Source organism: Ascaphus truei, chromosome 14, assembly GCF_040206685.1.
Source record: "Ascaphus truei isolate aAscTru1 chromosome 14, aAscTru1.hap1, whole genome shotgun sequence".
In the NCBI taxonomy this organism is placed as follows: domain Eukaryota; kingdom Metazoa; phylum Chordata; class Amphibia; order Anura; family Ascaphidae; genus Ascaphus; species Ascaphus truei.
The window spans coordinates 53,835,561-53,847,861 of record NC_134496.1 but is presented as its reverse complement, the minus strand read 5'-3'; the positions used below and the strand labels follow the sequence as shown (position 1 = coordinate 53,847,861).

The window sequence follows — 12,301 nt, the reverse complement described above, 5'->3', positions numbered from 1 at the left end:
TTGGAGAGCAGCTGGTAATGCCAATGTGTTGTTACCATCATCAATACAATATTTACTAGTTTCCATATTAAGAATAATATGTTGTATACTGCAAGTCTACACCCACATTATGGTATGTCCCTTCTGTAGGTCCTTATACTGCTGCACGTGGAAAACGCTCTCAGAACCTCTCTAAGGGGGGAAGAGCGGTCTTTATAGACTGGTCACTCACAGGAGCTTAGCAAGAACTGCAACTAAAGAGGTGGGATGGGCGAGCGTAGATACAGGGAGGAGGGGTCACTAACACACACAGAAATTAACAAACGGGCACACACACAGACACACACAGAGCCTGTAAGCTCAGAACCAACCCCACAAGTCTATTAAAGACCGCTCTCTCCCCATTAGAGAGGTTCTGAGAGCGTTTTGCAGGTGCAGCAGAGTTGGGACCTACAGATTGGCCGAACCGGTATGTGGTTACAGGCTTAAAGTACTTTGACCAAAGGATTGTACTAAATGACAGTACTTGTTTGAGAAGACATACAAATAAGTATTTAACTATATGTCAAGTTAGATGTAGCACTAGGCTTTTTTTTCTTTTATTCTGTACAGATCACATCACAATCCTAGCAGCGCTCTTTTTGACACAATATATATGATGGTGGATTTGGGTTCTGAGCTTACAGGTGCTGCGTGCATATACTGCAAGTCACTGACATGATATCCTTGGTCACAAGAGATGACAGATTTGATATAGGCTCACAAGCTACAAAAGCAGTAGTTATCCACGATGGCCACATACAGGAGGAGGTTTGGAAACAAGATAGCTGTGTCTACAAACATATATACAGACCCAAAATGAGCACATACAAATTAGGCGTGTTCTATAGTAGGTGTGATTGCGCGTGCACGTATGGTGGTCCGTGCTGCCGAGAGCGACAGGTTGTGTGTGTGTGTGTGTGTGTGTGTGTGTGTGATTTATTAGTGATTTTTAAAATTAAAAAAAGAAACGTTGGTTAAATAATAAAATATTTATTAACATTGTACACACACACGGCACGAAAACTAACTTTTTTAGTCTTTCCCCTGGCCCCACGCTCACTGCCAATTATAACTGCCGCACGAGCGCACAACGCAGCAAGCGTGCCCACTATATTACGGGCCCAAGAAAGGAAGTAACAAAATCAAACAACACCCCCCCCCCCCAAGATTAGTACATTTTTTTATTCAAACTGCATCTTGTTTAAAGCATTGCCAATTTGTGAACTGTTTTGATTCTTTATGAAATGTTTGAGATGCTTCATTTAGGTAATAACCATCCGGAGAAAATTGGCTGTTAGCAGCCAGAAGCAAAAGCTGATTATGACGTTCCCATATCAGAGTATGTTTTCTCATTTGTAAAGAATAAAATAGAGGGAGAGAGAGGGGAAAAAGAGACATATCCGCTGATGTTTGCGGAGCAGGATGTTCTACAAGCAATTATCAAGAGAATGACACAAAATTGACCCATTTACTCTGAAAAGTTCTGCACTATTTCATTACATGCCCGTTTCAGAACACTCCGTTCTCATGCGGACGGGAGACAAATTACCATCTCGCCTCCATTTTCCAGTCTAAACAAATATGGTACGAGTTGTAAAAAACAAAAACTAAGACAGCTGAACGCTATCGCGTACCTTTTAGTATTTGTTCTGTATGGTTAGACAACAATAATAAACCCGTATCGGGCGTAGCATGCGATTTATTTCTGATCGGACAGGATAATGCATCTCAGGCATAATCATCGTACTCATCCATAACTACCTCCTTTTATTACTGGAGCAAGAAATGAATGCTCCATGGAAATGCATTGAAACAGATAATTATGGAGAAACATGTGGCCTAAATTGCAGACATCATAAATATACAAAAAATGAGGCCGTGGAGAAGCGGCCCATCGCTGTGTTACATTGTATCAACTGGAGAAGTGGCGGCCATCGCGGTGTTACATTGTATCAACTCGAAAAGTGGCGTGCATCGCTGTGTTACATTGTATCAACTGGAGAAGCGGCGGTCATCGCTGTGTTACATTGTATCAACTGGAGAAGCTGTGCAGTAATGTTGATTGGTAGTTGAAAGTTGGATGAATCTATATCTATAAGTCTCAAATAATGGTTGTGTGTGTATATCTGCTGGACAGCTCATTGGCCTGCGGGCCAGGCAGGGAGAAGCGAGGCACGGAGGAGACACACACACTCCTCACACCGTGACCACGTGCGCCTCTGACCAACAACACACACACACACACAGTTGAGGTTTGACCTTGCTTGGCCTCACTCTACCCTGTCAGCCGAACCGCAGCTCACCTTCCACAATCAGTCACCCACTCAGTCAGTCACCCACTCAGTCAGTCACCCACTCACTCAACCTACTCACCCAGTCACCCACCCCCAGTCACCCAACCACAGTCAGTCACCCAAAACCACCCACCCAGTCAGTCACCAACCCCACCCACCCACTCACCGACCCCACCCACCGAACCCAGTCACTGACCCACCCAGTCACCGACCCAGAAAAAGTCACCTAGTCACCGACCCAAAGTCACCCACCCACCACCCACCCAAAGTCACCCACCCATCCACCGACCCAAAGTCACCCACCCACCGACCCAAAGTCACCCACCCAAAGCCACCCACCGACCAAAAGTCACCCACCGACCCAAAGTCAAACCGACCCAAAGTCACCCACCCACCCAGTCACCGACACACTCAGTCAAACTCAGTCACCCACCTAGCTGTCAAGGGGGGGGAGCCCAATCCTGTCGCCCACCCCCCCAAAATTACATCCCGGGCAACGCCGGGTATATCAGCTAGTAGTCTATGAAAGTGGGATTCTTGCGACACTTTCGTTAAATCACTATGTAAAAAGAACACCAGATCTGCATCCGCTCTGTCACTCAAGATACTTGTGCACAGATGACAGTTTGAAAATAATTTATTTTCAACATTTATTTCACAATAAAACAGGCGTGGATATTTGTCTCTCTTCTGGTAGTGATGTCAGAAACAGCACCTATGGATACAAATCCGCTATGCGCGGGTTCACATTTTGTATATTCTCCATCTAAAACTAGTATCCGTCCTGTAATTTTTTTCCATTCTTAGATTATTGTAGAAACTTCCATGGAAGAGCAGATGTTACGCTTTAGAATATCACCCAGGAAAGAAATACACCGCTATCCCCAACATTTAGACACGGCAGGGATATGTAGACATATTAATTTGCTTTAAGCAGCGTAGCAGATGTCACCGTTACAATTTTAAGTGCTGGATAAGATTTGAGCCTTTCATATATTTTTACTTTTTAACCTACGAAGGGAGAGCACAGGCACCAGAAATCCGCTCTTTAATTTGTCTAATACTTACAGGATTAGTCTTGTGAACGGGCTTTGCAATGGGATATAGATCTTTTCAGAACGGAGGAGAAGTTAAAGTATGCGTTTTGTTTCTGCATTACACAGAAAATACTGCATCTATCTCACAGGAACTGGTTAACAGCTGTGGCTCGATTCTCCTCTCTCTCTTTTTAAATTGATAGCATAGTGGGCAGCTTTCAAACAGTTTGCCAGGCCCGTAATGAATGTAAAAACAAGGAAAATAGAATCAGTCTCCTAAAGAGCTTACAATCTAATGGCATAATGGGAGACATGTAGAAACAGTAGGAATGATAACTGGTATCTCAGTACAGGGAGTGGCTGCATTTGCAGGCAGGGTGTGATTTCCTTGCTGTTGCTGCTGTTTAAGTGGCATCTTTACGTCTGAGCTCTGAAGAATGAGATTTCCAGCTGTGAAAGTGCAAAAATATATTGTAAGGCTAATGCTTCATCACAAAGCGCGTGTCATGTTATTCAGACTTCAGCTCCTTGGAGATTGCTGGAAGGAACACCAGAGGGCAATAACGGCACGAAAATCCTTTTGCTTCTGAGCATCATTTCAATGCATAGAAAAGTGTTGGCTTCTCTGTGACGTGTGCGGAGACGATGGAGGGAACGCATGGAACACCCTGCAAACAAAACTGCAAACTGCAAATATGCATAGAAACACGCCCAACAAACATGCATGTGCAACACACAGAAGTATTCTTAGGCGATAGCTAACAGCTTGTATCTAACAGAAAATATTGCAACAGCAATTCCAAATATGCAATCATTTCTGCCGAATAATAAGGCAGTTTTTTACAAAATCCCAATGTCCTACAAAACACAATTTTTACGTTTTGCGTTATTCTGTGTGCAACTAACTCGGGCAACCATTTTTATGAATCCCTGGCTATTTCCCGCATTGACTAATATGCTGTAATGGGCCTTCCAGCCAGGAGGTGCCTTATGGCAGAAAATGGCTTCGTACATATGGCCCATTATTTCTCCGGTGCATTAGAAATACACTGGCCCGGTTGTTCCAGGTGACACATGCACAAGGGTCCAGCAAAGTCCCGTTTGTTCCTTAATTCGAGTGGAGGAGCTGAAAACAAGAACTGTATACGACTCCTGTTTATGCGCTTGCAATGCCAGCAACCAATCCATTGTAAAGCACAAAGAATGTCTGGGGCAAAAGGATGCTTCAAATAGTTTGGGGTTTATAAATGTTTCATTCTACTTCGCCCCTAAAATCCATAAGGTTTCCTTACTAAGAAACTCCAAAAATTAAAGCAAGGCAAAAATGTGTGAATGTTATAATGTTAATATATTCAAACAAGAGGATTTCAGTAACGGGTTTTCTTAATGCTCGTGACGCGGAACTAGGACTGATGATAATTTCTCCTATGTGGAGATGAAAGACAATACAGCGCTATATAGAAACAAAGGGTCCAAAGTTGGATCATAGACTGTGTATTAGCCACTGAATTACTGCACTAATTGTGCTGCTGTGTCCTTCAGTCTGGCATGTGAGTTAATACAAGTCTTAGGGTGTACTATTAGGTACATTACCGGACTTTGGCAGTGACATAGCTGTATAATGTACCACAGGATTGCCAAAAATAAATGTGTAATGTACAAGAGCCCCCACTTATTGTATCGAAGCTTAGTTGGTCTCCTCAAAAAATGAAAATATTTTTCAATAATACTTTATATACGTTTGTATCAAAGGCTATCTCCAATGCAATCATTGCATTACCATCCTTAAGCATTACTTTGATTGTAATAACCACTGAGGAACGATTAGCATCACTTTAGTGAAACAGTCTGTTAGAGGCAGAATGCCTTGGTGGATTCTTCTTCAGGAATAATAGGTATCATAGCGGGGTCGGGATTTAAACAAACGCACCTCTTGTATAACTCGGTGCAAGGGGAAAGGAGGTCAAAGTGTGTCCAATACAGAAAAACTTCCCCTGCTGACATGTGCAAACAGGAATGGCGGCAGGCAGAGTTGTAGATGGGACAGATTCAAGAGTGGCAAGTGTAGAGAACATATGTAGGAAATTAGGAAGCTGCCATTAATCTCTGGTACTGAATATTTCCCCCCCATGAACAGTTCTTTCAAACGGATATGTTTCACCCCGTCGTTTTCTGCTTGCCAATCAATCTCTGCAATGCTATTTTCAAATTGGGTCAGAAACTTTAGATGCAAAGTCACTGCGCACGGCTTAAAAACCAAGAAGCTTTAAACACATTTCCATGACGAAAAGAAAAAGTGTTTAAGCAACAATAAAGAGAGATTTAGTAGTGTTAATAAAAGGCTGGGAGAACTAGCATGTTGCCATTAAATTAATTAATAGGGCATAAAGACACCGAGATAAAAGTGAAGAGTGCTTAAGTTGGAACATTTTGTTTGGGTTTCGCTTTGACCTTAACTTTCACCAAGAACGTTCATTGGCTTTAATATCTACAGTAAGAGAAATAGATTAGGTCTAAAACCTATAAAAATGATTTCCAGTTTCCAATGGAATGATACAAGTAGCGATGCTTAAGTCATCAGGAAATTAGTATGGGGACTTCTCCCTCGGATTGTATTTTTATCTGCAAAAACAATAAAATGTTCAGAATGACAGAATGATGTTATTAACAGGTACATGGAACTCTGTAAAATAACATTTAGCCCACAGTAAATGGAATAGAAATATTTATTGGCTTTAAAGAGCAGTAGTGATTTAATAATGTATTTGCCCATATTGTAAAGATGAGATTTTAAAGGGGAGTTACTATATACTCTACACAAACTTGGTCATTTCATATTCTCTGAAGCTATCGGCTGAAACCCCCATTTCAAATCGATGGGGCCACTTTAGAGTATCTGGATTTAACTCCTATGTACTAAATCTCAAACAGCAACAAAAATAGAGTACTGATGAGTACAACAACGGCCCCTTTTATGGTTCACCAAATATCTTGTTGGTTAATTAAAGGATAAGAAAGTGTCTGCAGACTGTGTAAGTTTGCTAGAACTCTGCAGAGAGACCTGGGGGGGGAGGTCATGTATCAAGGCAAATTTGGAGCAAAATTGACGCAAGTGTCATCATTTACACCTTGCGTCAATGTATCGAGGTCTTTGTTCCATGTTTTGCGCCATTTGCATCACCGTGCGATATGGGGAGTAATATTACAGTAGGAGTTACATGACGCACAGATTGTAATGAGATGTAGCAGAGTCCGCATCACTTAAGTATCTTGTATGTGTAAGAAAAAATTTGCCAGGTCTGACGTGGATAAATCCCGCTGTCTAACAATTTGTCACATTTAAGACAAGCGGAAAATGGAGCAATGCGTGAAAGCGAATCTAACGACCTATACGTTATATGAAAAATAAGGTGTCAGAACAGGTATGTGTTATATTATGTCACATGTATTACTGCAATGACATGCTATGTACATGGATGACACGTTACTAAGATATACATACTGTACAAAGGGACTTTCACAAATGGTGCCTTGTCCTCAAGAGACACATTTGAACCACACTCAAATGTAAATCCCCAGCCTCTCTCACACGCAGGTACTGTTTACTGTGATCTGTCAGCATGTTTACAGGCCGGGTTCCCACTGCAGAAATACAAAGAATCTCTGTGAAGTCAAATCGATTAAAAAAGGCTCTCTAAACAAGACGGGTGATGGGAAAACCAAGACACAGCAAACCAACGCCAACTCCTCGACTAAAGGTGAAATGCAAAGGAGTGACACACACAGGAAGAAATGCTGGGCGCGATTCCCTGCATAAGAAGCAACATGAACTTCAACGGGGAAAGGAAAGAGGACAATCACTGTTTGGGAGCAACTTCCTGCGGGCACCAGGCTATGGAAAAGAGAACTGCGGAAATGCAGGGAACTGGCACCGAAGACCGCAAATGGACAACTGCAGCTTTAAATGGGCGACATTGATTGAGTCATTCGGCCAAATAGGGATAATCAGTAATGCCCAAATTATCAGTACAGTATGAGAAGCACGGCGGCGAAACGCGTCGCATTGCAGTGTATTTCACAACATACATTATATACAATACAACTGTTTTGTTCAAATATTCATAAGACTTTTTTTTTTAAAGTTGTAATTTGAACTAAATCTACTTGAAAAACATGAATAATGGTGTTAATAAACTCATTGAGCAGTTTAAATTGATGAAACACCAGAAATAACACACTGACCGCACTTTCCATAAATGACATCACACAAAAAAGGGGCGAGCTTATTTTTTTGCCAAGGTTAAGATTATGGTTTCTTTCTTCTTGCCCAATATCTGCGATTTTAAAGATTTTAAACTAATGGTTTTATCTTCCTCATCTCATATTTCATTATGGTTTTGGAAAATATAATCAAAATAAATACAACTAAAGAGCAGTCCAGGGATAACCAGCAACTTAAGATATTTTACCAGAGCATTCCCATTTAGCAGGAGCATTCCTATTGGACACCTGGGGAGGAGCGGGCTGTCCACTAGGACATGTCACATGGTTCCCTGGCTCACACAGGCATCAGCTGTTTGCTCTGTTCCTGCTGCTCCCGTCGGCTGAACAAGGATTTCGGCTGCTGCCACCATGATATATGCTGCTGCCACCATGATATATGCTGCTGCTCCCAGATGTCGCCGTCATCCTCCTCACCCTCCGCAGTGGTCTTCCTCACCCTGCAGGTAAGTGCCTTCCGGGTAACCGGGTACCCGTCCGGGTAAAATTATTAATTTTGCCAGGGTACCCTATACCCGGTTTTAGAAAAATATAGGTCCCGGTACAACAATACTCTACATGTTCAAGCCCAGCTATTTACAACCATATACCACTCCTGCCCAATGACCTTAATAACAGCACCGCATACAAAGCATTGAACACCAAGCACAGAGTCAAAACTCTTCACTTAATAAACAAAGAACCAAGATTTTCTAAAAGGATAGAAAGTGAGGCTCTTTTGGCAAACCCAGTCTTCCAACTTGCCTTCACTGTCAGTGTGGGTGGAACGTTTGTGATGAGTTTATGGGTTCCACCTGCTTTCACGCAAACATAAAATCATCCTGTGACCGGATGATATGAATTTTATTACAGCACAGATTTCTGATACAGATAAATACTGCTTTGCAAGGCCCCTGTTCCCACAATCGCAGAATGGTTTCTGATGGGCCTATATTACTGAACCGCAACAACAACAAAGAAAATGAATTTCCAAGTCATTCGTGTAGGAAAACTCACATGTGAGTTTAAAGATACAGTACCAACACCAAAGGAAAATAAGGGCGGGGTGTCCTTATGTTGAAGTCATTGACTCATTAATAAACAAATGTGTATGTATATATATACTGCCTTTCGGTGTGGCATTATATTCCCAGTCCAGAATATATTCATCCCTAAGTTTTTGTACACAAAATGTAGAGAAGGTTCCACATGTATAGAACTGGGTATACTGTACAACAATGTCCCTACAAAACAGTTCTATACGTGAAGTCCGTTCATACTTCTGACTTTTAGTGGAACGGCAGAGGAACAAACCCGTGGCTATTTGTATGAGCCAGCGAAAGTCATCAGAACATTATGGCAGTCTGCTAAAAACCTCACCTCTCGCAGCCAAAACGGTGCATCATTTTAACCTTGTGCTCATTGTATGATAATGCAGTATTTGGAAACAAGACAACTGGCTTGGATCTGCATTTTTAATCTTTTAGAAGAAATCTGAACCAATATTATTCAGGTTTTTATGTGCCATGTAATTGAACATCAACATTTACACAAACTGAATACGAAGAGAGCATGAAATACACCCTAAAAGTAATTTCTTTTGGGTGCCATTGAGACCCCATGTATAATTTTACACAGTGTATTTTGGGAAGGAGAATACAAAATCATGTAGTAATCATGGCGGGGCATCGTGGGACACTGTTCATTTATACATGTCCTTAAGGGTCACCATCTGGTCAGGTTTTCAGGACATTCCTGCTTCAGCACAGGTGGTTCAATCAGTGGCTCAGTCTCCAAAGCATATTGAAATGAGTCCCACCACACCCTTCTTAAAGGATTTCCATATAAAACTATATAGAGTTGATAAGCTTAAGGCACCAACCTAGTGACTGGAATGGTGTCAGACCCAACAGGACTAGAACCCACAGTCACTGCTTTTCCAGACCACAGCTCTAGCAGTGTGAGCATAACCAGCTGATGGCAAGCAGTGCACACTGTTTATTACTAGCATACCTCCAAGGGATATCTATGTTGTTGATTGTAACCTTGAAAGGACTTGAAGCACAAAGTAATAATATGTACTGAGGGCTCTGAGTTACGGAGGCCGGGTGACATTAAATAATACACAGGTTTTGTGACACACACAAGTAAAAACAAGGCGAAGCACAGCAAATAAAGCAGATAGAAAGTAACATAGAAAAATGCCCTGTGACTTGAGTTAGTACTTATCTTATAAAGGATAAAGACAGCGGGTCATATTTACTAAGCAGTGTTCTGCCATAAGGCACCTTCGGTGCTGGAATACATTATAGCCTATTCACATAAATGGACTGTATGGTGTCGTCCAACGCCAGAAGGTGTCTCATGGCAGCAGACTGTTTTTTAGATATGTTTCTCTATTCCTGAAGATGGGTACATGCTTTGTACAGGTATGAGCACTCAGTGAGACGTAGAGCTCAAAACTAAGTATCCTGTGACAGTGTGCTACCCATCAGCTGGATACGCTCACACTGCTAGAACTGTGGTCAAGAAAAGCAGTGGTTGTGGGCTCTAGTTCTGTTGGGTCTGACCCCGTTCCAGTCATTACGGTGCCTTAGGCTTATCAACTCTATATAGTTGGTATGGAAATCATTTCAGGAAGTGCAGGGTGGGACTCATTTAAATATACTTTGCATAACCATTAGCCAGGTGCCTTATGGGTGCTCCTTTTTCAGCACAGGCATATCTCTGTAAGTCTTTTGGGGGGACGTTTGAGGAGATATAACTGGAGACACTACTAAACTGAAAGTCTCTCCCACTCCCTCTCCTCGGATTAATCAGAGTGCGGATTTATAACAATCCAGCAACAGAAATCGGATTCAATATGAACTCTGAGTTACAAATCCGTCCAGATTGCATTCAATGACAGACTTGAATGAATCCGCTCAGCGTTTTTAGTACCCAATCTGCAGACGGATTTTAGTGGGGGGACGGATTTGGTCTAAACAACCCGCTGAATTCTGGGAAACAGATTTGGACTGGTTCCCCATCCCTATTAATGAGGGAAAGAAAGGAATAGAATCTCTCATTTTCTTTCTAGAACACAATCCGTTACTGTAGAGTTGCCAAGAACTTACTTGAACTAATGCCTAAATAAGGACCCTAAATATTGTGGAGCTGTCCCAGTAGAAGAGTGCTGACGGTCATCCAACCCAAGCAGGATAAGGGATCATATTATCAGCATTCAAAAGTCCAGCTGTGCAATAAATGTACCCTTCACAAACTGGGAAAACTCCCCATTACCTACACAACTTCTAATGCTGGGAACCCATATCACCAGCAGATTCGTATGGCTGCATGTTTAGCATTCCTCAAGCAGCTGTCCTGTTTTATTGTAACCATTTTGCCGCAAAGGGTTACATTACCAGTTTTACATACAGCGGCAACAGATATTGCATTTGAAACATAGTTACAGAGGTGCAACAATAGGACCACCAGGGACAATTAGGAAACATTGGGGTGTGGAAAATAGCTGAAGCGCTCAAATGCAGGTATATCTCAAAATGATAATAAGCCAGACCACTGTACCAGGGTACTAACAATTGATATAGTACCTATTGTGTCATATAATGGGTACTATCCTCCTGAAGACAGGTGGTGTGTGGTGCAACCCACTCCCCCATCAATCTCATTGGCAGGTTCCCCTGAAAAATATACAAGTACTCACATCCTGGTAGGGCAGGCAGGCAGGCTGTGCAGCTACTCAATGCAATACAGGGAAAAGGGAGACCAAAAAGCGCACCAGCACAAACGGAGCAGGAAGAACCCAGGACAAAAAATGATTAAAAGGGCACTTTAATGTGACAAAAGACCCATCCAACGCGTTTCGAACGTCACAGCGTTCTTTTTCATTGGGGTGCTGGCTGGCTGCACTGGTGGTTCCTTCCCAGAACATCTTGTAAAGCATTTCCCCCCCCCGTTTCATTGCTTAGGAATTCTGTGAACGAATGCATAGAACATCCACCCCACATATAGAAGAAAAAGTCCCATAACTACATATTTACAGTGCGTAAAATATCCTTGCTTTTAAATAAGAGTTCTGTTCCTCTAACCGGGGGGGGGGGGGGGGGGGGGGAAGGGGCAACTCCAGTCCTCAAAGGCCACCAACAGGTCAGGTTTTTAGGATATCCCAGTTTCAGCGCAGGTGGCTCAATCAGTGGCTCAATTGATGACTGCACCCACCTGGGCTGAAGCAGGGATACCCTGAAAACATGACCTATTGGTGGCCCTTGAGGACTGGAGTTGGCCACCCTACCCATTACCACGTTCGGCAATGTGGTAGATGTGGCCTAATAAACTAGACCTCCCGTGATATCACAGACAACAGTCTCACTCACTGTAGACAAAACATCTCCATTATAAGGGCGTTTTTGGTTGAATCCCCACAGGCGGACCTGGGTCCCTATACATAGACATCCGTGAATAAACGTGGACACTTACTATGTAGCAGGGCTCGCAGAAAGCCTTCTTTTCCACGGCATAGAAAGGCTGGCCGCGCAGTTTGCTGTTGCAGGTCATGCAGGTGAAGCACTCCACGTGAAACACCTGGTCCATGGCTGTACATCCAGTACCTTCTCCTACAACATTCTCTCCACAGCGGGAACAGCGGCCTGAAACAGAGAGAAGCAGACCGCGTCACGGAGGGTACAC

General features: G+C 42.7%; 1 protein-coding gene and 1 long non-coding RNA gene across 3 annotated transcripts in view; one reads left to right on the top strand and one right to left on the bottom strand.

Annotated features, from left to right (window-relative positions):
* LPP (LIM domain containing preferred translocation partner in lipoma) overlaps nucleotides 1–12,301 on the bottom strand; it is a 243,942-nt gene that overhangs the window by 25,435 nt on the left and 206,206 nt on the right. For both annotated transcript variants that reach the window (XM_075571029.1, XM_075571030.1), the window contains one exon: nucleotides 12,092–12,261. In XM_075571029.1, the coding sequence (XP_075427144.1) occupies nucleotides 12,092–12,261 (170 nt within the window). The remainder of the gene's footprint in view (nucleotides 1–12,091; nucleotides 12,262–12,301) is intronic.
* Nucleotides 7,903–12,301, top strand: part of LOC142466181 (uncharacterized) — a 51,581-nt gene continuing 47,182 nt past the window's right edge. Inside the window, exon 1 of the long non-coding RNA XR_012788082.1 lies at nucleotides 7,903–8,079. This is a non-coding gene — a long non-coding RNA (uncharacterized LOC142466181). The remainder of the gene's footprint in view (nucleotides 8,080–12,301) is intronic.